The sequence below is a fragment of the Hippopotamus amphibius genome, chromosome 14 (assembly GCF_030028045.1).
Source record: "Hippopotamus amphibius kiboko isolate mHipAmp2 chromosome 14, mHipAmp2.hap2, whole genome shotgun sequence".
In the NCBI taxonomy this organism is placed as follows: domain Eukaryota; kingdom Metazoa; phylum Chordata; class Mammalia; order Artiodactyla; family Hippopotamidae; genus Hippopotamus; species Hippopotamus amphibius.
Window position 1 is genome coordinate 17,595,705 of NC_080199.1, and position 25,794 is coordinate 17,621,498.

The window sequence follows — 25,794 nt, forward strand, 5'->3', positions numbered from 1 at the left end:
TGGCTGTGTATTAACTGAGGGCAGGACAGGGGGGAGGCTGTGGAAGAAAGAGGTGGCCAGACCACTTGGTGAGTGGACCTCAGCAGAAGCTAAGCACGTGATTTCCTGAGATGGGAGCTGATGATGAGGGATCTTAAGCTCTAGGGAAAAGTTCTGCACTGAGTTCTGGCACCAACTCCCAGGAGTTGACCCAGACCTCACAGGTGAAGGGCGTAGTCCTCCACAGGATTGCTCTCCCTTCAGACACCAGCTCCCAGTCCAGAGGTCTCTAGGCCACCCTCACTTTTGACCAACTGGCTACAAATTATGGGATTCCCACAACCCCATCCCCAACACATAGAACACAATTGCTGTTTTATTATGGCAAACAGATTCAAATTGGAACCAGTCAAAGGGAGTGTCACGCAGGGCGAGGTCTGAGAGGGTCCCAAGCTCTAGTCGTATCCCAGTGGAGGCAGGACACGTCACCCTCTCAGCACATCAGTGTGTGATGATACTTACTGTGTGGCTGACCAGGAAATCTCCCCCAAGCTTTGGTGTCCAGAGTTTCTATTGGGGTTTCATTATGTAGGCATCATGATTGGACCATTGGCCATGTGATTGATCTCAACTTCAGACCCCCTCTACAGAGGTCAGGCTGAAAGCAAGGACTCATAGGCTCAACCTTCTAATCCCATGGTTACTCTTCCTGGTGTGGCTAGCCCCCATCCCGAGTCATCTGTTAGCATAACCTTTAGGGGCCAGCCATGAGTCACTTGTGAGCATAAACCATCAGAGCCCACACTCATGTTCCTCGGGAAATTCCATGGGTTTAGAGGAATGAGGATAAGTAGCAGCCAAAGTTTTTTTTTCCTTTCCAGCTTTATTAAGGTAAATTGACAAAATTGTAGGATATTTGGAGTTCATGATATGATGAGTTGATAACGTGTGTATGCACTGCAGAAAGATTCCTCCCATCAAGTTAACTAATACATCCATCACCTCATGGACACCTTTTTTTGGTGAAAACATTTAAGGTCTATCTTAGCAAACTTCAGTTGGACATTACAGTGTTATCAAGTATAGGCACCATGTTTTATGTTAGATTTTCAGACCTTACTCATCTTAGAGCTGAAAGTATGTACCCTTTTGCCAACCTTTCTCTTTTTATCCCCACCCTCCCCCCAAGCTCCTGACAACCACTTTTCTTCTGTCTCTATAAGTTTGACTTTAAAAAAAAAGTTTCTGCATAGAATAGTGATACCATGTAGTATTTGTCTTTCTCTGACTTATTTCACAAAGAAAGCATAATGCCTTCTAGGTTCATCCATGTTGTCACATGTGACAGGATTCCCTTCTTTTTTAAGGCTGGAGGATATTCCATTGTGGTATAGCTATATGTATGTGTGTGTATATATGCACACACACACACATATATATATATCTATCTCAGTTTATCCATTCATCTGTTGTTGGACATGTAGGTGGTTTCCTTACTTTGACTATTGTGAATAATGCTGCAGTGAACGTAGATGAGAGTACAGGTATCTCTGAGATAAAGATTTCATTTCCTTTGGATATATACCCAAAAGTAGAATTGCTGAACCTGTATGGTAGTTCTGCTTTTAACTTTTTGAGGACTCTCCTTACTGTTTTCCATAGTGGCTGCACCAGTTTACATTCCCACCAACAGTGTATGAGGGTTCCCCATTCTTTACATCATCTCCAGCACTTGTTATTTCTTGTCTTCTTGATGATAGCCATTCTAACCTGTATGAGGTGATATCTCAAGGTAGTTTTGATTTGTATTTCCCTAATGATTGGTGATATTGCATCTTTTCCTGTGTCTTTTGGCCTTCTTTATGCCTTCTTTGGCAAAATGTCTATTCAGAGCCTCTGCCTATTTTTTAATGTTTTTTAAAAAATTTAATTTAATCCCTCTTGTATCTTATTTTAATGAGAATGAACTTAATGTGTCTTGCTGGTAAGCAAAGATGCTTATGGATGTAGTTTTTATGTATCATATAGAATATACAAGGGTGAGTCAAAAATTACCCACACTCCAGTTATATTAAAACTTCTGGAGATTTCCTAGATGGTGCAGTGGTTAAGAATCTTCCTGCCAATGCAGGAGACGTGGATTCAATCCCTGCTTCAGGAAGATCCCACATGCCGCGGAGCAACGAAGCCTGTGTGCCACAACTATTGAGCCTGTGCTCTAGAGCCCATGAGCTACAACTATTGAGCCCATGTGCTGCAGCTACTGAAGCCCATGCACCTAGGGCGTGTGCTCTGCAACAAAAGAAGCCACAATAATGAGGAGCCCACGCACCACAGTGAAGAGTAGACCCTGCTTGCGGCAACTAGAGAAAGCCTGTGAGCAGCAACGAAGACCCAGTGCAGCCAATAAATAAATAAGTAGTTAAAAAAACCCAAAAAACAAAAAACTTCTGTTGGTTTCTGTTCAAGGCTACTGTCTTCCCAGTCATTGCTGTGCAGATGTGAATGTGTTACATCAGTTCATTTGTAACTGTGGTGCAAGAGAAAATGGATGCCTCACTTGTGATTTGCCCAAAAGAAGAGTAGCATGCAGTGATTCTTGTGGTCTGAGGGTGCACCTGGTGCCGATATTTATTGAAGACTTTGTGTGCAGTTTGGAGGAAGTGTTTTGTTGCAAAGAAGTGTGTATGTTAGGAAGAATGGGGAAAAAAAAAGAAGTGTGTATGAATGGACAGAGAAGTTCAAGGAAGGTTGCACAAGTGTTAGCTATCAAGAAGGAGACGGATTCAATTCTGATGAAGATAGCGGTGCATTTGTGTCTCGTAGTTCAGCCTGAAACATTTAAAAATTTTTAACGAGGGAATACGAAAACTTGTTGACAGATGGACAGTGTATTGAAAAGCAGGGAGATTATGTCAAAAAATGATGTATTTGTCTTTTATTCTAAAAGTTAATTAAAATAAATTCTCAAGCCAGAGTGTGGATAAGTTTTGACTCAACCTTGTATATTATAGAGTTTTTAATATATAACTGCTATGGTAATTTTTAAGGAATTTAATTAAGAATTATTTTGGTATAGAGTTACTGCTTCCGCTTATTACATGGGATATTAAAATGATTTTAGTTGCAATGTTTTTAATTATTTTGACTTCCTAGGGTAATTAGTGATAGGATGTTGAATTTTAAACTCTGATTCCTGATTCACTTGGGTTATCTTTATCGTAGTCTGGTAAAGCTCCAGAGTTAGGGCCAAGCAGAGGGAGGCAAGATTAGTGTTATTAGAGGGGAGTAATGCTGGGAGATGACACTGGATCTAGTTTACTTGAAGGAAGCTGCATGGTTAATTGTACTGGTCACACGTTCTTAATGTTTTTTTCCAATTCAATTCCTGACAGGTTTCCTTGCCTTCCACAGTCCATCATCAACAAAGTGGCTTAACAACTTCCAAAATTTCCTTTTACCTTCAGGATAAAGTACAATTTTTTTTCTTATTTAAATAATTTATTCAGTATTTTAAGTCATAGGTTGATCAGTAATATAGACACCATTTTAAGTACTGACAGCAGAAATCAACATAATACAGAGAATTAGTTGCTGAGAAATGCATAACCGTTGTCAGAAATTATAGGAGACCACACCTAAGATTTCAGCTGCCCATACCATCAGGAAGCAGTTTGAAGATTGGCTGAAACCACGCAGAATCTCATATTTGTCGTCTGCTGAAGCCACTTGTCAAAGGGGCAATAATGGCTTCACCTCCCTTCAACCTGTCACACTTCATGCAGATACTTTTTGTTGGCAGGGTCTGAACTGCATTCTTACTGGCAAGGGGCTCTGGAAGATGCACTACTTGATTCTACCTCCATGAATACACAAGATAGAGGGCAGTGGGGAAAGCATACTTGTTGCCTCTGAAGATCCAAGTTCTTAAGTTTGGAATATAGGACCTTTGGTAACTGCATTATCACATAAACCGCATGCAGTTTTGAACCTGCTGTTCCAGGGCAATATGTCTTTGCAATCTGGTTTTATTTTTCTAGAAAGCTTTCCTCATCCTCCCCTGTCTCCTAAGTGAATGCCAAGTGATTCTCCTGGACTTGACTCAAGCTTTGTCTCCTCCTGGAAATCCTCCCTCACCTCCTTCCAAGCAAATGGTTCCCAGACCTGGCAGATGACCAGAATTGTCTTGTGGGGGGTGCAGGGGGCTTTAAGAAGGCCACTAGTTAGGTTCCATCTTGGCTCACTCTCATCCATTCATGTGGGGTGGGGCTCTGGATACCTGTTGGTCTTTATTTAAAAACTCCCCAGTCTTAGCTTGGAATTTTGACTTAGCCAGGGTTGGGACTGTTGATGTAAATACAGACGAGGTGGACCAGGCATGCTCTATGGCAGGTTCTCAAACTTGAGCCGACATCAATATCACCTGGAAGAATTGGTATGGTACAGTTTGCTGGGCCCCACTCAGAGTATATTTCATAGATAGGGGTTGGGGCTGAGAATTTGCATTTCTGACGAGTTGCAGGATGCTAACGTTGCTGCTCTGGGGACTGCAGTTTGAGTCTGTATAGAAGATGGGTAAGCTGAGGGATTGATCCCTTAGCCCTGCTTACCCCTACAGTGACCTGCGAAAAGCCAAGAAGCAGATCCTGTGCATTGCTCACAACCACACTTGCCACATCGTATTATAATTCTTTGTTCACATAGATCCCTTGCTCCCCAGACTGAGCTGCTTGAGGACAATTGAACCAGCAAATATAGTCATGTGTTTATACCATAATCCTTGACTTGTTGGCTAAGGGAGTGCTGCCAGTGCCCTGTGGCTACTCTTTGGGGCCAACCTTTGAAGTAAAGTTCAATGCCTTTTCCAGAAAGACAGATTAGGGCAGTGGTTCTGATCTAGGAGATTTTGCTACCCAGGGAATGTCATTTTAGGTTGTCACAATTTAGCGTGAAGAGATGCTAACTGGCATCTTGAGAGAAGAGTCCAGGGTTGCTGCTAACCCTCCTACAAAGCACGGAAGAGCCACACACGACAAAGAAGCCTGCAGCCTGAAATGCCAGCAGTGCTGAGCTTGAGAAATCCTGCCGTAGGGGAAAGGGTTCTGGGGAGGTAGGGTGGGTCTCACTGTGAGATCTGTCTGCGTGCCTCTCCTTCGTCCCTCACCCCGGTCTCTGCTCTTGGACTCTCTGACCCAGGTCATCCTACTTCCCTACGCCCCTTGCCTCACCAGCCCTGCCTAGGCTGGGCTACAGAAGCCTCCAGTAATCAGAGCTGGCAGAATCTCCAGGGAACACTAATGAGTGATTAATAATTTGCCACAGCTAAAAGTGCTTTAAAATGTATTCTTCTTTCAACGATAAATGACTTATTTGAGTGGGGTGAGGGACTTGTTGAATGATTAACTGACCTCAGCTGACCCCACATTCCTCTTCTCATAGAGGAACTTTGAGGGGGTTGTGTGCGTGTTCTGTGCCGCTGCTTCTCCACCAGCGAGTCGTTCATTTTACTCAGCAGAGTTTTGAGTGACTCACTCTGTGCCGGGCCCAGTGAACCATCATGGAAAGACTGGGTACTGCCCGCATGGAGCTCTGGTTCCAGAGAGGAGAGGGACAAAATAAATGAGTGGATTATTTTTTTCTCTCTCAACGAATAGATTGTAGCAAATGGGTAAAGAATGTTGGAAGAAGAAAGTAGAGAATCTGGATTTGCTTTTCTACACAAGGCAGTCCAAGCTTTTCTGTGGAGGCAACAATTAGCTTGAGCCCCAGAAGAGAAAAGGTATAATCATGGGGGGAAATGAACAAGAGGATCTGATCTGTTCCCAGCAAAGGGAACAGCAGTCAGGAGCGTGGCAGGTTCTCGGAAGCACAGCAGGTCCGTGTGGCTGGAGCACTGAGCGAAGGGGCTGGATGGGAGACGGGTTGTGAGCTGGCAGGGACCCATCACCTGTGACACTTGGTCAGGAGCACAGGTGTAATTCTAGTGCAGGCGGACAGCATGCTCTTGTACAGTACTGTGAAGACATCATTCTGGCTTCTCTGTAGAAAGATCGTAGGGAAACCAGGGGTGGAAACAGGCAATACAGTTTGCAGGCTCTTGCAACTCTGAGAACCGATGGCAGCTTGGGTCTTGGAGGGGGAAGCAAAGATGCCAAGTAGTTGGGGCCAAGCTGCAGTTTGGAGGTAGCAGCTGTGGGACTAGTTGGTGGGTTGGCTGTAACAGGGGTGAGGGGAAGGGAGGCATCAAGGGTGACCACCAGGTTTCTGGTTTGAGCAGTTGTCATTTACAGAGAGATGGGGAAGAGCAGTTTTGGTGGGGAAATCAGGAGTCCCATTTTGGACTTTTTTAAAATTAATTTCTTTTTTTAAATTTATTGGCTGTGTTGGGGTCTTCGTTGCTGCTTATGGGCTTTCTGTAGTTGTGAAGAGCGGGGGCTACTCTTCTTTGTAGTGCACAGGCTACTCATTGCGGTGGCTTCTCTTATTGCGGTGCATGGGCTTCAGTAGTTGTGGTGCATGGGCTCAGTAGTTGTGGCTTGCAGCCTCTAGAGGGTAGGCTCAGTAGTTGTGGTGCACGGTCTTAGTTGTTACGTGGCATGTGGGATCTGCCCAGACTAGGGCTCAAAGCCGTGTCCCTTGCATTGGCAGGCAGATTTGTAAGCACTGCGCCACCAGGGAAGCCCCCCATTTTGGACTTTAAAGTGGAGATGCCTGCCTGTTAGCCACCTGCGAGGAGAGGACGAGGAGGCACTTAGCCATAGGAGTCTGGAGTTTGGGAGATTAGCCTGTATGCTGGAGTTTAGGTGGTATTTGAGGGCACAGGGAGCTGCTTTGGCTAACATTTCTACACTTCCTAGGGATCTCCTTCAGCCCCTCGCCCCTCGGGGGCCTTGGGGAACAGAGCCGAAAAAGTAGTGGCTTCACAGCTATACTTCCTCAACATCAAGTGGGTACAGCTTCCCAATAATGGAGCCCCAATACGGGGATATGTGTATAAAAACAGATGATTGAACTTGGTGTACCCCCCAAAAAAAAAAAAATAATGGAGCCCCAGTTCTGTTTTCTAGCCCCACCCCCGCCTACCTGTAAACACCCGCTGACACCCATAGAGGCCATGGCATGTCTTTGCCAATTGTTCTGTTCATTCAGTGTTGATTTTTTTTTTTAACGTTCCACAGTTTGTTAAAACTTCCAGGAAGATGTGCCAATGTTTCTGTGCTTTGTGTATTCCTGGGGCATCCGTGAACCCTCCTAGGATTTAAAAAAAAAATTTATTTAAATAAATAGTGTGCTCCAGGTCAAGCACACTGCTCCTCAGGGCATTGGCCTTTACAGCTTAAGTACTTGTATTGTTTTGGTTGGTTTACATGTCACTTCCTTCTCACTTTGTGGGAAACAAGTGACATGGAGTGGCTGCCAAGTGTTAGCTGGAGAAGGAGGAAGCCCTCCTCAGAGGAGGCCATTTCTGTGTGGCTCGGTGTTCACTGAGCTTTACTGTGTCCCAGGAACCGTGCTGATCATGGAGAGTGTGAAACGTCTGCGAGGCTGTCCTGCCCTCAAGTGAGCCCCAGTGTGTCATGGAGATGATGGTGCTAAGGACAGTGTGTGCTCAGTGGACAGCTGTCCACACCAGTGTCGTTCACACATAAGATCGCAACCCATTAGTGCAGCAGGAAATCAATTTAGTGGGTTTCGACAGGTGTTTCTTTGTTTTTAAAAATAATTTTTAAAAATTGTGGTAAAATACACAGGATGTTGACCACCGTAACCATTTTAAAGTGTACACTTGAATGGCATGAATGACGTTACACTCGTACTCAGCCATCGTCACCATCCACAGGATTCTTTTCATCGGTAAAATGCCGTCTGTACCGTTACTAAAGCTCCCCATCCCCCCGCCCCCATCTCCTGGTAGTCACCATTCTACTTTCTGTCTCTCTCATTTTTGACTCTTCTGGATACTTCATATAAGTTGAATCATGTGGTATTTGTGTCTGTGTGACTGGCTTATTTCACTTAGCATAATATCCTTAAGTTTCATCTGTGTTGTAGCCTGTGTCAAAATTTCTTTTTTTAAGGCTCAATAATATTCCAGTGTACATGTGTATCACACTTTGATTATCCATTCGTTCATCATTGGACACTTGGGTCACTTCCACCTTTTGGGTACTGTGAATAATGCTCCTGTCATTATGGGTATACGATGATTGGCATTTCTTTTGCAGTGAAGTAGGGTAGAATAGAAAATATAAGGGCATGGGACTTCCCGGGTGGTCCAGTGGGTACGACTCCATGCTCCCAATGCCGGGGGCCCCGGTTCCATCCCTGGTTGGGGAACTAGATCCCTCATGTCGCAACTAAGAGTCAGCATGCCGCAACTAAAAGATCCCACATATCGCAGCGAAAACCTGGCACAGCCTAAACAAAAAGCCAACCAAACAAATAAATCCTATTTTTAAAAAAGAAAATATCCGGGGCAGTGTGTACCCAGTGTGGGCAGACCCAGACCACTGATGAGGCATGAGGCACAGTTTTGCAAGCACACTGTATGAGATGCCATATATCCTGAATTAACCTAAATGCGCTGATGTTTATTTCCCACAGACTGATAAACTTTGAGCAGTCTGTGAAAGCATCAAGATAACTCACTGAATTCTGTCAGTTCTTTAACCTTGAGTTAGGCATCCTATTTTTTGGCTGCGCCACGAGGCCTGCAGGATCTTAGTTTCCCGACTAGGGATCAAACCCCCCAGGAAGGGCAGCATCTTAACCACTGGACCACCAGGGAAGTCCCCTAGGCATGCTTTTAATTAAGAAAATGTGAATTACGTGTTCACGTGCATTTGATTCAGCTTCCGGAGTGGTTCTTTGACCCAAGTAAGGTAGTTTCTTTCCTATGCTTTGTGGTTTCACAAATCCCAATGAGTAGCATCAAAGGCTTGTTTGGGTAGGCAGTCATACTCCTTATCCTTACTCTCAGGATGGATACCTGGAACTTGGAAGCAAGAGCTCTGTCATCCCTCATGGAGGAAGTTTAATAGTTTGGAAGAAAGCATTTGGTTGGAATAGACACTAAAGGCCAGATATTCAGAGGTGAATCAGCACCAGGCACTCACTGGCACAGAGGGATCTTGGTGGTGATTGAGGCCTGTACCTAGTGGTGGCCGTGCGTGCTGTGCTAAGCAGATAAAGTATCACCTGCTGGTTGTGAGGTCCCTTACTTGTTAGTTCCAACCAATAATGCTTTAAATCCCTTCAAAACCTTGGGAGAGGGCCAGTACAAGTAATATTTTACTCGTGATTCCTTGTTTTATTCTCAGTGTTAACTGAATGGTGTGCAAATGTGTCAAATTTTTTTTGGGGGGAGGATAAATTGGGAGATTGGGATTGACATAATACACATTACTGTATACAAAATAGATAATAAGGACCTGCTGTATAGCACAGGGAACTCTACTCAGTGCTCTGTAATGACCTATATGGGAATAGAATCTAAGAGTGGATGTATATATATATGTGAAACTAATTCACTTTGCTGTACAGTAGAAACTAATACAACATTGTAAATAAAATATACTCCAATAAAAATTAATTAAAATGATTCTTTTGAGGAGGCAATTAGGATGGTTACCCATGCACAATAGTTGTAGATTCTCGGTGTTGGTTGTAACGTGGGAGAAAAGTATTGGGAAGATGTCTGGTAATAAGATAAGGGACGCTATGAAGAAGTGAAAGGCTTTGATTAGCCGGTGGGAGAAAATGGAGACAAGAAGGCCAGGGATGAATCAGAAAAGGCCTGGAAGCTCTGAAGCAGGAAGGCTCTGCAGCGCCCACTGCCTGGGAAGACGCTGGTGGACCCCAGGGCAGAGGATGTGGAGGGGAGCTGGAGAGCCCTGGGGCATGCAGCCTGCACTGCTGCTTCACTTAGAACAGGTAGTGGACAAAAAGCGAAGGGTTGAGAAAATGGATTTTGAGCGAGTTTTAGGAGACGTGGAAAGTTACAGAGGAAAGGAGAGAAGATTCTAGCTGGAGCATTGCCACCCACGTCTAATTGGATTTGGCTGTGGGCCACTCTGGGAAAGCCAGGGTGGTGACCCGTTTCAAGATAGCTCACCAGCAGTGTGGGTGTTATGATGTCACACTGGATGGGTTCCAGTGACGTCTGTGCCAGGCACCACGGCACGCCAGGCACATGGAGGTCCCCTGTAGTGTGTGAGTTGTCATTGCCCTGAAGGAGTTGTGCTCTCTGTTGGGACAGGAGAGAAATGCTGCTGCTGGGTGAAGAGTTGTGGGAGAAGAGGGAAGCAGAGAGAGGATCATGGTGCAGAGGATGACTCTTGGGGTGGAACTGAGTTTGAGGGATGGCTCATTCGGCAGGGGTCTCAATGCTGTCAGCGATAAATTGGTGTCAAGGTGTCAATTGACTCAGGTCTCCATGTCTAACTCTTTGATTAGAGGGTGACACATACTTCAGGCTCCTGTCAGTCAGCTTGCCATCTGATGGAAATGAAAACCTTCATCCCTTGATGGTACCCAGAGGGCTCAGCCTGGCTTTTTGAGATTTGGGCCATGAAGGGATTTGTGAGGGTCCTGAAATCAAGAGCTACGGGGAAAGAAATTTGCCTAATTGAGCAACTTCATCTTTTTTCTGCTGGGACCCTCATGGGATTACTCAAGAGTGCTGTCATGGTGACAGTGCTCTTTGTTTGACGGGACTTTGTGGTGTTCAGAGCATCCCTGATCCTTTCAGTTGATCCCTCAGCAGCACAGGGAGGTGTTGTTATCCCAGGTGTTCTCCCTGTTTGCTGGAGGCCAGTACTGAGAGGTTATGTGGCTAGTTCAAGGTTATGCAATCAGAAAGTGGCAAACTATTATTACATTTTAAAAAATTGTGGTAAAATGCATATAACATAAAATTTACCATCTTGACCATTTTTAAGCATACGGTTCAGTAGTGTGAAGTACAATCATATTGTTGTGCAACCAATTTCCAGAACTTTTCATCCTGCATTAGTGTGTCATTAAACACTAATTCCCCACTCCCCTTCCTTCCTGCCTCTGGCAACCACAGGGCTACTTTGTTTCTCTCTGAATTTGACTGAGTACTTCATATAAGTGGAATCATACAATACTTGTCCTTTGTGATTACACAATTTTACACTCCCACCAGCAGTGTGCATGGGTTCCAGTTTCTCCGCATCCTTGCCAACACGTTATTTCCTCCCTCCCTTCCTCCCTTCCAGATAATAGTCATTCTAATATATGTGAAGTAGCATCTCATTGTGGTTTTTATTTGCATTTCCCTGACCATTAGTGATGTTGAGAATGTTTTCCTGTGCAAGCAGAATTTTAAAAAGGGCCTTTCAGGGTAACTAAGTCCCAGTGTTGATTCCCTGAGCGTTTTCTGTAGGGAATAACTGTAGGCTGAATGGCCAAACATGTTTCAAACGTGTTTAGTGGTGATGCTCACAGATTTATACTTTGTTTTGGAAGGAAATTGAGACCTAGAGGCATTAGGGGTCCTGGAGATACTGAACTGGAGTAGAGAAAGAGATGCGGGGAGGACAGGTGAGACCCTGGGTCCTCAGTACCACTGCTGTGACTAGAGTCCTGGACCAGGGTTCTTTAAAGGTGCCAAGCTACCAGGGTTAGCAAAATCTGAAGCCCAGTCTCTCTTATTGCTTCTTTAATAATTCGTAGGCATTCATTTATTCAACAAAGAATTCTTGAGCATCTCCTCTCTACCAGTATTGTGTTAGGAATAACGCAGTAAGTAAGAGAAACGTGGTCTCTGCTTTCATGGGTTATTATTGTCTGGGCTTGGAAATTTCCTTACTCTGGCAAAGTGAGTAAAATGGTGTTAATCTTTGGGCTGTCTCTGCATATTAATCACTATCATTTAAATAATGCATAATAGATTTGAATACTTTTTTTTTAGTCCTTTGTATAGTTACTGTTTTTTCCATTAATAATAATGGAATTCATAGTAATTCATATTCATAATAATTTATAGAGAGGTAATTTGAGATTATGTAAATGTCATGGTTCACATCAAACTTTCACCCACTAGTTTTAACTTCCATTGATACTTTTCTGACTAAAGTGTTCCTTCTATATTTGTTTGCATTCTAGAATGCAACAGCTTTCGAAGCAATAAAGAGCCATTCTTTTGTTATTTAGTGGGTGATAATTCATTGATACTTATTTAATACCTAAAGTATCTTAGATTTGTCTACGAGAGCCCTTCAAGCTGGCTTCTCTGTCCTTTGCACACATGCTCACGATTCCTTGAGTGCTTCCTTATTTTATGGCGCAAGATGTCCCAGGTCCATCTGGTACTTTCTCTGCCTGTTGGTCTTGGCGTATCCATAGTGATGCTGTTGCTGGGAATGCCTGGGCATTGCTCACCTGGCCCCATTCTAGTTACAGCAGCCGCCACAGACAGTTCCCCTTTTAGAGCCTCTATTGTGGCTGGACCGGCCCTTGTGGTTCTTAAGATTATGAGACGTGTCTCAGCAACAACCATCAGGGAGCTTTGAAATGGTGAGGCTTATCCCTCACAGGTCCTGAAGAGTACAAGACACACCTGGGGCCACACAGCGAGGTCCTGGGTAGAGAGAGAGAGCGCAAGTGAGTGAGTGCATGAGCGAGCTTGGACCCGCATTTCTTCCTTGTTGGGGTCAAGGTCTGGGTGCCTAGGGTTTCTAATCACTCTCTATTGCTGAATTTAAAACATAAGAGTAGGAATTAAAGTTCAGGAAGGGAGCATCAAGCAGTCATTGAGAAGATCTGTTATCAGGTCAACCAGAGCTTTCTGAAACAGTGAACATCATGGAGGGGGTGGCCTGGCTCTTTATCTAATTGTGTGGCTGGCCTGCATTTATTCCAGTTGAGTGTCTTCAAAGTGAGTGTCTCCAAAGCTTAATGTCAGGCACTTATGATCAAAAAAGCTAATTGTCAGGTGCTATCACATACCACACCAATCCTGGAATCAGCCATTGCTTCAAGGAGCCCTGGTTCTTTTTAGGAAGGATATTAAAAAGCCAAGATCTGGGTGAAGGGGGCCAAAAGGCCCAAACTTCAGTTATAAAATAAATAAGTCATGGAGACGTAATGTCCAGCATGGTGACTATGGTTAATAAGGTGTTGCATATTTGAAAGCTGCTGAGAGTTAACCTTAAAAGTTTTCATCAGAAAAAAAAAATTATAATAATTGTGTATGTTAAAAAAAACAAAACACCAAGATCTGGGGGCTTGAATGCTTTTTGCTACCAGTGTGTCATTTCTTCCAGGGCCTCTCAGCATATGGAGTATGTGTGTGTGTATGTGTGTGTGTCTAAACATATATCTTATTTTTTCTCCCATATCTCTATATTTAAAATGTAGCTCTCTTTAATTTTGTAATATTAAAAAAAAAAAAAACAGCCCATCAGTGTGGGATTCTAATTAGAGGTGTGTAGGTTGGATGTATATCACTCTCCTTTTCTCTTAAACAGGTGGCTAAACCCCTTGTTTAAAATTGGTCACAAGCGGAGATTAGAAGAAGATGACATGTACTCAGTGCTTCCGGAAGATCGCTCCAAGCACCTTGGAGAAGAGCTGCAAGGGTGAGCAGCAGGCAGAGAGGAGAAGGGGAAGGAGGAGTAAGAACTTCTCCGTGTGGCTCACGGTTTGGAGTGGGTTTTGCCTCCTCCGGGCTCTTCTGGAGCCTCCTTCCCCTGACACTGCACGCTCACCCCCCTCAGGCTGAGCCCGGGCTTAGCCCCCTTTGGAGGCTGGGGGCCCCGTGTTTCCTGTGCGTTTATGGACGTGGAGGGAGCCAGCAGCCCAGACGTTGGACGCCGAGCTCTGTCCCCGGAGGTGGTGTCCCTGGAGGAGGCTGTCTGCCCTCTTGGGCTGCTCTTGGTGCTGTGACTCCAGCAAAGCGTGGCAGGAACTTGTTTCCTGAGACTGGGACTCTTCCCCTCAAAGGTGTTTTCCTGTTGCTTCAGGGTCCACAAGGCTCATCTTTCAGGAGCCCTGCAAGCAATTAGCCAGCCTTTATGGGGCAGCCACACAGCGCCCTGTAGTAAAGGCTTCTCCTCCCCTCTGTCACCTCCCCCCTTTGCCTGTGGCGGGGCTGTTCTTTACTGTGCTTTGTTTCTCATCACAGGTACTGGGATCAAGAAGTTTTGAGAGCCGAGAAGGATGCACGGGAGCCTTCTTTAACGAAAGCAATCATAAAGTGTTACTGGAAATCCTATTTAGTTTTGGGAATTTTTACATTAATTGAGGTAAAAGCTGTTACATATAGCGCATCGCTTTTCAGTGTATGCGGGTCAGTACTGAGGTGGACGCGACGGGTGGGGAGAGAGGTCAGTGATTTAAGGTCTGAGGATGAAATGTCTGTAAAATGTCTAGGAAGGGACTTCCTAGGTGGCGCAGTGGTAAAGAATCTGCCTGCCAATGCAGGGGACATGGGTTTGAGCCCTGCCCTGGGAAGATTCCACATGCCACGGAGCAACTAAGCCCGTGCACCACAACTATTGAGCCTGTGCTCTAGAGCCCGTGAGCCACAACTACTGAGCCCATGTACCGCAACTACTGAAGCCCATGTGCCTAGGACCCATGCTCCACAACAAGAGAAGCCACTACAGTGAGGAGCCTGCGCACCACAATGAAGAGTAGCCCCCGTTCGCAGCAACTAGAGAAAGCCCGTGTGCAGCAACGAAGACCCAACGCAGCCAATAAATAAATTAAATAAATAAATAAATAAATAAATTTATAAAAAAAATATCTAGGAAGCGTGATGTAGGTCAGTGTTGCGCTTATCTTTAGAAAGGACAGGTACTCAAAGGACTGCACCTCCGGGGGATTACTATTTTCCTTTTCACTGATTGACACATAGTGTTATGGGAGAGTGGCACCGAAAAGTAAAGACATTTTATACCAAGTTAGAATGTTCTTCGTGCTCAGTATAAGTGCTGAGTAATCCTTGACCAAAAGAAGAACCTACACCCTCAAGGAAGTCTCTGTAGCCCGGCATTTGCAGAGGGTGTAGGAGGGGATGTGCAGGGGAAAACCTAAGGCAGAAAGCCATGAGGTCAGTGACCTCCATGACCCTGGGTTAGGATCCCCCAGTGAGGCAGTTCCACTTGGGGGCCCAGGGCCAGTCAGCCTCCCTGTTCTGGCTGCGGCTGCTGGCGGTCTGCTGCAAACCCACCTGGGTGGCTTGTGCTCTCCAGGGCACCTTAGTGCCTTAGGGACACGGGCAGCCTGTGAGTATGTGAGAGCAGGAGGGACAGAAGATGCAGTCGCTATGAAAGGGTTGTTTTAGATGCAGAAGGTGATAAGTTGTCATAAGTACATTTTTGTGGATGGTTTGTAGGTGGGAGGCATGGCTCTTTTTTTTGTTTTTTTTAAAATTTTATTGGACTATAGTTGCCTCACAATGTTGTATTAGTTTCTTTTGTACAGCAAAGTGAATCAGTTAATGTACACATATATCCCCTCTATTTTAGATTTTCTTCCTATTTAGGTTGCCACAGAGCACTGAGTAGAGCTCTCCGTGCTATGTAATAGGTTCTCATTAGTTATCTATTTTATACATAGTAGTGTATATATGTCAATACCAATCTCCCAATTCATCCCCCTGCTTCCCTCCTTGGTATTCATGTTTGTTCTCTACTCTCTGTTTCTGTTTCTGCTTTGCAAATAAGTTCATCTGTACCATTTTTCTAGATTCCACATATACACAATATTATACGATACTTGTTTTGCTCTTTCTTACTTCACTCTGTATGACAGTCTCTTGGTATGTCCACATCTTTGCAAATGGCACAATTTTGTTCCTTTCTATGGCTGAGTAATATTCCATTGTATATATGTACCACATCTTCTTTATCCAGTCCTCTGTTGATGGATATTTAGATTGCTTCCATGTCCTGGCTATTGTAAATAGTGCTGCAATGAACATTGGGATGCATGTATCTTTTGGAACTATGGTTTTTTATGGATATATGCCCAGGAGTGGGATTGCTGGGTCATATGGTAGGTATTTTGAGGAACCTCCATACTGTTCTCCATAGTGGTTACACCAATTTACATTTCCACCAACAGTACAGGAGGGTTCCCTTTTCTCCACATGCTCTGCAGCATTTATTGTTTGTAGATTTTTTGATGATGGCCATTCTGACCCATGTGAGGTGATACCTCATTATAGTTTTGATTTGCAGTTCTCTAATAATCCGTGATGTTGAGCATTTTTTTATGTGTTTTTTGGCCGTCTGTATGTCTTCTTTGGAGGAATGTCTATTTAGATCTTCCACCCAGTTTTTCATTGCTTGGCTCTTTTTTAAAAGGCTTTGTTGTAGTGAAAGGTACTGTGGGCTGTGTACAGCTGGGTAGGTGAAGTCTGCCCCACACACCTGGAGAAACCAGAGAATCTGTCAGCTCACAGGTGACTGGATGGTCCTGGGAGATTGAGTTCTCGTTGAGGACAATGGTGGGTTGGCCATTGTACCAGAGGATGGGGACAGGTATATGGGGCAGAGCGCTACCTTTGAGAGAGCACTCACCGCCTAGATACTGCTGTGGCTTTGTGAAGGGCCTTGTGGAGATGCAAACCCATGTGATTTCCTTGTGGGTTGGAGAGGGAGCAGGAGTCCCTCAGGCTGTCCCAGCTCTTCTTTACAGCTGTCCCAGTGATGGTGTTTCTACATAGACACAGTAAGTCTTCATTTGAAATACACAGGTGTCAAGCGGGTGTGGCCTGTGTGTGCAGGATTTCCTGACCTCACAGAGCAGAGGGCTCATGAATTCTGCTTGTCGGGAAACCCTTGGGCTTTAGGGTGTGCCTGCGGCTCATGCCAGCTGCCTGGTACGCAGTGAGCAGGGATGAGTGGCCTCAGGGTTTAGTGTTGATTGTATCCTGGAACAGGCCTTTCTCTGCTGTCCCTGGTTCTCTAGTTTCTCTTTGGTACCAGATGCTGAAGAAGCTGAAGGCAGACGGAGCTCAAAGCGTGGCCCACATGGCTGGGTTTGAACTGAGCTGCTGGTTTATTTTCTTGTCCGGGGCTGTTGGCTCCCTGGGGTCACTAAGCCTCGGATGGATCCCATCCTAATATGAGCTCCGGGTCTTTGCTGTGGCAACTTATGGGAGAAGCAGACATAGAGGGAGAGGCCACAGGAGCTGGGGTTCTTCCTGAGAGGGAGTTGCCTGCCGAGGTGCTGGGAGCATTCATTCCAAAGTTGTCCAGTCCCGGTTAGACTTCCTGCTGGGGGTCCAGGAAGGCCAGGCCTGGGGGCTGCATAAGGTGCTACTGTTAAAGAGTCCTGGTCCCTCTTTAAGGGTGTTGGTTGTTGGGCAGTTATGGCAGAAAAGTACGGAGTAGAGGACCTGGTGAACCTGGGGGGCTCATCTCAGTAGTAGCACTGGAAGTATTAGTAGCAGTAACAGGGACTTATATTCAGTAGTACTGGTGATGGTGACCCCATACTGCTGGTGACAGCAGTACTATCAGTGTAGTAATAAAAATAATAAACTCTTGAAAAATACTGTGCATCAGAACTGCTATGAGCATGTTATGTGTGATATTAGTATTACTTCTTTGGCTAAGTCAACAAAGGTATTATATTACCCCCATTGTAGAGAAGAGGACCCCAAGTGCCAAGTAGTTACATCGTGTGTTTGTCGTCACATGAGACATAAAGGACAGACTGAGGTTCCATCTCAGGCGCTCTGACTTATGAGAATGTCCATCTCAATGATGGAGAACTTGTCCAGGGTCGGGAAGGCTTGTCTTCAGAGCTTTGTTTTCGTGGTCTCAGACACATGCATCCTGAACTTGGCCTAAGGATAATGAATAGGATGCTAAGAACTCCCTGGAGCAGGAAGTCAGATTGGGGATCGTAAATGAGGGCAGCGTTCAGGTCGCCATGTCTGCCAGGTGCTGGAAGTGACAGGGGTGCTGACACTAGCAGCAGCAGCAAGCTGTGTTCAGGTGGGCCAGGAGCCTTTTAGGAAGCCACCTTCTATCGCTACCATCCCCAAGTGGATGAGGTTGTGGCTGCCCTGGTGAGCTAAGTCTAAACATCCATCCACACTCTTATGAAACCATTCCAGAGCAGCTCCTTGAGATGGACCGGGGGAAGGTAATGGTTCTTGGATAGTGGCTGCATTGGGACCTTGATAATCTGGGCGCAGACGGAGTCTTCTGTGTTGTTTTTTAGTAAAGAGTGCTCGGTTGCTTGCTGAGGGCTGGCATCCCTGTGAATCTGGGGTTGCATTTGCTCAGTGAGAATGAGAACCCCAGGTCAGTTACTGGGGCGTGGAGCAGTTGTCTTGTTCTGTTGTCTGAATGCACTTTCCCACACACAGGGTGTGCCCCAGGCCTGAGGTCTTAGGGACAGCTGGGTGGGACCAGCTGGACTGGTTAGAATAATAACTGGCAGAACTCCTGGTGGTTTACAGTATAAAACTAGCCAGTGGCCTGTATTCCCTAGCTGAGTGTTATGACTGGAGCGTGGTGCTCATTTTAAATTTGTGTCCTTAGGATAATAGCTTGCAGAGCTCTTCATTCTGATGCAGTGGAGTTCAGGGAGTTGAGGGCCATTAAAGCTCAAGGAGAAATAAACCTTGATTATTTTTTGTTGGCAGTCAAAAGAAACCTGAAATCCAACACAAATATTCCTGCTTTCCTAGACTTGCCTTTTGACACACTGCTATTTTGGAGAAGTTAGAAATCATTTCTTATGATGAAGCTGGGAAGGAACTCATTTTCAGGTGCTTTTTTGGGTTTTCAGAGATTAAAGCTACTGAGTTAGATGGAATGAACGTTAGTTAAATAATTGATTTTATGAAGCAACTTCCCATTTTGTGATCTTCTATCTGTGCTGCTTGTTGGTCTTTGTATTTTAGTTAGGGGAAGATCTGTACTCAGTCCAGGATTCTCTAAAATGCAAGCACATTTCCTCTGTGGCCTCCAGCCCTCTTTTGATTCCTCTGGTGCACAGAACGCCTCACGGATCATCCATGATTCCCAGGCAGCGTGCTGTGACCTCCCACAGCGCAGGAAGGGCCTCCCCGGCACTACAGGCAACACCAGCGAGAAGAGGCAGGCGATGCTAGTCCCGGGCCAGGCTTTTAGGGTTAGGATTTCGAAGTATGAAAACCTCTGTCCTGTGAGCATTAGGAATGACAGTAACGCTGACAGAAACAAGCCCCAGGCTGATGTTGAACGTGGAGCTCTTGCAGGCCACCCCTAATAGAACAGAACAGCCAGCGAGTTCCCAGCTCACCTGGCCCCTGTGTGCACCTCCATGGAGATCACGGGTGGGAGAACAGGTCTCTGCCTGCCCAGGGCCCTCAGGGTGGAGAGGAGCAGCCCAAAGCCTCTGTCTGGGCCAGAGACACAGGCCACCGTCTCAGGTCATCAGGGCCTTCTCTCTGAGCGATGAGGTCCCCACCTGTTGGTGTGTAAGTGGGGTGACCTCAGAGCAAATGTGGGTGTGCCCAGCCCCTTCTCCTGAGCGGGGAGGAGTGGCCAGGGATTATGTCCTATTCTTGGGACCCTTAGAAATAGCTCTGTCTTCTCTGGTCACTTGGCTTTTGTCCAAGGCCACTTCTGCTGATTTTCTCTGCTCCAGGTGGAGGCTATAGGAAGGCACATGTTTGTGTAAATCTTCACTTTGGAGCTCAGCTGACGGGCAGGAAGTAAACAGATTTCTCTGAGTCCCTCAGTGGGGTTTGTGTGTGGACTCAGGGCTGGTTCTCTGAGAGCTGTACTGGGCCTTTGCATTTATTTCCCAACCCTTTCTTCCAAGTGTCCCTCACTTCTGCTCAACTCAGGAGGCTAAGGTATGGCTGCTGGTGGCAAAGATACTGTGGGCCGAGAGCAACCCCTGAGGACCACACAGCAAGGGAGAGGAGGAGGGAGCACTGAGCAAAGCGGACGGGGACCTGCAGGGCAGACCTGCTGGGTACACCCTGCTGCTGCTTCTTGAGTGCATAGCATGAGCCATTAGATGTCAGTAATATCCACAGTGATGACCTTGAGTCATAAATGAGAGGGAAGCTTTTCAATCCATTTTTTTCCTTTTTTGAAAACATGTAAGTTTTTATTATAACAAAATTAAAAAAAAATTTGAAGTATGATTGACTTATAATATTTTACTTTCAGGTATACGACATAGTGATTAAATATTTCTTTGCATTACAGAATGATTACCGTGGTGAGTCTGTCACCATACAAATACATACGTCCGAAATTATTGACTGTTTCCTATGCTGTACATTACATTCTCTTATTTATTTTATAACTGTAAGATTGTACCTTATAATTTCCGTAACCTATTTCACTCATCCCCTTATCCCCCTTGATCCGTTTTCTTTTATAAGTCAGGGAAGTAGGTAACTCATTTTATTTATTTATTTATTTATTGGAATATAATTGCTTTACACTCTTGTACCAGTTTTTGAGGTACACCAAAGTCAGTCGTCTGTATTTATACACATATCCCCATATTCCCTCCCTCCCGCGACTCCCCCTCACCCTCCCTGTCCCAGTCCTCCAAGGCATCATCCATCATCGAGCTGAACTCCCTTTGTTATACAGCAACTTCTCACTGGCTATCTATTTTACAGTTGGTAGTATATATATGTCTATGCTACTTTCTCACTTCGTCCCAGCTTCCCCTTCGCCCCCTGCCTCCTGCCAGCCTCGTGTCCTTCAGTCCATTCTCTGCATCTGCATCCTTATTGTCTTGTCACTGGGTTCATCAGTACCATTTTTTTTGTTTGCTTTTTTTTTTTTAGATTCCGTATATATGAGTTAGCATACAATATTTGTTTTTCTCTTTCTGGCTTACTTCACTCTGTATGACAGACTCTGGGTCTGTCTACCTCATTACATATGGCTCCATCTCATTCCTTTTTATAGCTGAGTAATGTTCCATCGCATATGGTAACTCATTTTAAGAAGGCTGCATTTATAATTGTTCAAATTTTAAAAATCTACTTATAACTGAAACTTTTCATTACTGTCCAGAAAAGTTGGCCTTTATGAATGACTTTTCTCAAGAGTACTTGTTGTACTATGATCGCCTGTAGGAAGCAATGAGTTTTCCAAGCCCTTTGTGAAACCAGCCTTGGCCGTTAAGGATAGAATATGTCTCTTCCTAGGACTTCTGTGTAATAAAGTGATCATAGCTTACACTTGTTCTTAATGCTGGTTTCAGAGCACTTTGAGCTGTTGTATCTCATTTAGTTGTCCCAGCATTCCTCTGAGGTAAACAAGGCAAGTATTTCCGCAGATGAGGACCTGAAGGCACAGGAGGGCACAAGATGGGCTTAGTATCATGTGACTTGCAGGTGCCCAATCTAGTTTCTGAAGCAAAGTGTTCTGATTCTTAGACCAGGGTTTTCCGTATTCTGTCCTGAGGCTTCCTGTCTTGCCACAGCCTCCAGTGAAGGCTCACAGAGCCAAAACCTTCTGACAACAGTTTATTTTTTTCCTGAGAACAGCTCTTTGCTCCTCTTTTAGCTGCTTCTTGCAGTGTGGCTTTTTTTTTTTTTTCCTGAGGATTTTAAAGAACATTTCAGAAATAGAAAGGGTTGAAAGGTAGCAGAATGCACCACCCTAGAATATGCCTTTTTGGAGTAAAGATTATTTTGAGCTATTTTTTGAGAAACAGACACGGGGACATTTACATGATAAAGGAAATCATTTGTAAGGGTTTCTTTTTCTCTGTACCTGAAAGAAGGTTGGCTGTAAATCACAGTGGAGATTAGGTTTGCATAACGAATCTGACTCCACCTTTCTTGCTTTGTTTACCCTGCCTTTCCTACTAACCTCTCATAAGGTCCGCCCCCTCCTTTAGTTGGAACCTCAGGACTTGGGTTCACCTGGGTATTTCTTGGAAGTATGATAGGTCTCATGGAATTCTGGTTAAAACCCTTTGTGGAAGTCGTATGTCATTCAGCGCAGATTTGTAGCCCCTGCAGGCTCAGATGCGGTGACGTTGTAGGCGTGGAGGGTAGTAAGTGCTTACCTGGGGGTAGTTCCTGCAACCGAAATCGTCCAGGGAGAGGGAACTTCAGGCTCCATCCCTCATCAGTTGAACCTAAACCAGTTTCTGGAGGCTGGGCCTCGGGCCTCTGAATGCTCTTAACTCCTTGCAGGTGATGCAGTCAGGATAAAGACCACTGTGTAAAAGAGGAGCGAAGACAGATCTAGAATCCTGATGATTATTTCCTCAGATTCACTGCTTTTCCTTCTTATCTTTCTCAACTCTAACTTTGTCACCTCTTCCCTGATTTCCAAAGATTAGCTGCCTATTCATTTTCCCACAAGTGCACTCATTTATTTCTTTGTGTGTTAGATGGTTTCCATTTCTTTTTTTTTTTACCCCTCATGAATAAGACATGATGGAGTTGGGCAAGAAATGTTTAAAGTTCGTGGGGAAACATGGAGGAGGAGCTACACCCACTGGGGAGGTTCTAGCATCAAAGTGTGTGAGAAGTTCCTCTAAAAGGAAGAGGTGAGGTCAAATGTGAGGTGCTTTCAGGAGGCTGAATACCAAGGACTCCACCAAGAAATATTTGCCTGAGAGACTCTCATGGAACCTTGAAAAAGGGGCTTTGTTGTATTATATTGGGAACTTTTAAAAATCCTTTATGCTTTTGAAGTTGTGAAGAATGCTTGTGAAGGAGTAAGAACTATACTCTCAGTTGTTTGTGGAGAGAATATTCACTGGGTCATAGGTTGGTATCAAAGATGAAGGGTTTATGGGAGCAATTTTTGACCTTGTTCCTGCTTATCCAGAAAGTTTTCATTTGGTTAGTTTCAAGTTTGATGATGAGTACTTTCTCAGTTGTTTTATTTCTCTCTGGTTGAGGATTAGGATCAAGAACAGACAGATGTGTGGAAGCTTTGGGCCATGGACTGGCTTTTACTCCTTAATGAGACTGTTTTACTCCCTAATGCGACTCGGTTATTAAAGACGGTCTCAGTGAAAAAAATCAAGATGCTTAGGCAGTAGTGAGCTGCCTTTACTTTGCACTCTTTTTTGCTAAATTTGTTGCATCTGTTGGTATCCTCTTTGGTGGAGTACCGATTTGGGGCTCAAATGGAGAGCTGAGTAACAGGCAGCAGTGATTCCCAAAGAGAATCATAAGTTTTAGGAAAGTTTGGGATGGCAGATGTTACTTCTGGGCTTCTGGTGGAGAGCCTGGGGTTTGTAGGCTGCAGCACTGGGCTGCCCTCAGCCATACCTGGGCTGCGACTGCCCATGTGTACAATTTGACATTTTTGCTCCTCTGTGTTTAAACCTCCAGATTTCCATCTCGGTAAACTATAAACAGTCTGATTTACAATGCACGGTATGAGGGGCTCTTTCATAAGCTCTTCATGCCCTTTGGGATGAATGATCGGGCATGCTGGAAATGTAACAATGAGCCTTTGTGTTCTTGAGAATCGATCATCTTACTTTGATCTGATCACCTTACTCATAATTCTTCAGCTAAACGGTGTTCCCTTCTCTATAGTAGATGAAACCTTCTGTGACCTTGTGGAAGGCAAGGCAGTTGGTGCGGCCTTTGAACGTGTGTGTGCATGTGTGTAGAGCAAGACAGGAGTGTTGGGGTTCGATGACACACCCATTTGAGGGACGGGGACAGCTTTCTGTAAATATCCTGACCAGGCACTAACTAGTTGGTTGAGCAGAAAATGCATGTTAGTTTTGTTTCATGTTTGGTGTTTTGAATTCTCCTTCCATTCCTCTCGCGTGTGGGTTCTTCAGCTTCGGACAGACAGAAGAGAGCTATCAAAAGCAAACGTCAGTTGTTTACCACGTCTGTGTTAGTGAGGAGGGATTGCTGAGAAGGAAAAGCAGAGTTCTGCAAAGGTTTCTAAACATTTGGCATTTTGTCTTTTGAGAAGTCTTTGGAGGAAGTGACTTGAGGGCGGAGGTGTTTATTTTTGGTCATTTGGATTTGTATTGAGTGTTTGGAAGAAGGGTACTTTTAAGGGGTGACTAGAGGGAGGAGGTAGGTTGTGGGGTGGAGTGGCCATTTGGCAGGGTGGGCAAGTGTTGCTGTTTCTTTGCCTTTAGTTTTGGGAAAGAAAATTGCTTTCCCTAAGTCTTACTCAGGAGGTAAGCGCCAATTTCCCCACCCCCATCACTGGTTTAGGATTTTAATTTTTGCCTTGAGAAGGAGATAATTGGTAATATTTCTTCCAAACCGTTACCTGGTATGTCAAACAGAGAACCACTGAAGATGTCATCTTTTAGGTTGGCTTCTGCTGTGTTTAATTTTGACTCAAGGAACATCCCAGCTTCTAGAGGGTAGAAACATATTGACGGAGTGCCCCTTGGGGTGGAGAGTCTGGGAACCTCTCAAAAGTGGTTTCTTTGTGATGCTCCAGTAGAAGCTGGTCTTTATTCTCTTGATCTCTGGACATGTGTAGTTGGGAATGGGAAAGAATGGATGTGTTTTTGTCAATGTCTCAGTTCATAAAGGCTCTTAAAGCAGAAGGTGATGGCAGGAAGGGGGCCTCCTATACATGAACCATCTTGAGTTTCTGTTGGGCTGGGACATTGAAGGTACAGGGGACAGGGGCAGGCTGCCAGCGGGGCTCCTTCACATGCACGCAAATTTCTTACCCTTCTTCTGCTCATCTTAGGGCAAGACTCACTTGGTATTTTGCCATATGTATTCTGAAGCACTGGTTAGAATATTTATTGAGCATCTACAGTGTACCAAGCACAATGTACTAAGCCTTTATTATCTTTGTAAAAGTTTGGCCTAAGGTAAAACTGTTGTCTGCTTGTCTTACAGAAGTTAGTGGGTCTGTGTATTTTTCTTTTACATTAGCCATGAATGTTGCATTTTATTAAAATGCCTTTCTGTTTTTTTAAAGATTTATGTGTTTAATTTTTGTTGTTGTTTTGTTTTTGTTTGGCTGTGTTGGGTCTGTTGCTCTAAGCAGGCTTTTTCTAGTTGTTCTTCACTGTGGTGCATGGGCTTCTCATTGCGGTGGCTTCTCTTGTGGAGCACGGACTCTTGGTGCACACGCTTAGTAGTTGTGGTACACGGGCTTAGTTGCTCTATGGCATGTGGGATTTTCCCAGACCAGGGATTGAACCCGTGTCCCCTGCATTGCTAGGCGGATTCTTAACCACTGCACCACCAGGGAAGTCCCTGCCTTTTTAACAGGTAATAATAGAAGTAAACTTAAGAAAAACTGGTTTTGGCTTGTATTTCTAATTGTCTTTTTTTCTTTACTTTTAGGAAAGTACCAGAGTAGTTCAGCCCATAATTTTGGGGAAAATTATTGGTTATTTTGAAAACTACGATGCCACCGATTCTGCTGCTTTGTACGAAGCTTATGGCTACGCTGGAGTGCTGAGTGCCTGCACACTCGTTTTGGCCACTCTGCACCACTTATACTTCTATCATGTCCAGTGTGCGGGGATGAGGTTAAGAGTAGCCATGTGCCATATGATTTATCGCAAGGTAAGTGTCATTCATTTCCAAAGTATGTACCTCCCCTGAAGCATCAGAAGCATTTTGGGAAAGTTCTCTGTAATTTCAAAATTTTATAATTAGTAAAAATTGTCAATCACTATTGTACACATGTAACTTATCTAATATTGCATATCAAGTATACTTCAGTAAAAAAGTGAGAAAAAGACATTGTACCCGGGAAAAATTTTTCTTTTATGACTATACTCATTTACACCATACTACAAAAGCTTGCTGTTTGCATCCAAACAATTTTGTTGTTGAAGCAAACTTTACAAAAATATAATGTAAAGATTTCTATTGAGATCAGG

The 25,794-nt window shown here is 44.6% G+C and overlaps 1 protein-coding gene across 2 annotated transcripts in view; it reads left to right on the plus strand.

Annotated features, from left to right (window-relative positions):
• ABCC4 (ATP binding cassette subfamily C member 4) overlaps positions 1 to 25,794 on the plus strand; it is a 208,385-nt gene that overhangs the window by 24,822 nt on the left and 157,769 nt on the right. For both annotated transcript variants that reach the window (XM_057707595.1, XM_057707594.1), the window contains exons 2-4: positions 13,476 to 13,586; positions 14,132 to 14,252; positions 25,250 to 25,474. In XM_057707595.1, the coding sequence (XP_057563578.1) occupies positions 13,476 to 13,586; positions 14,132 to 14,252; positions 25,250 to 25,474 (457 nt within the window). The remainder of the gene's footprint in view (positions 1 to 13,475; positions 13,587 to 14,131; positions 14,253 to 25,249; positions 25,475 to 25,794) is intronic.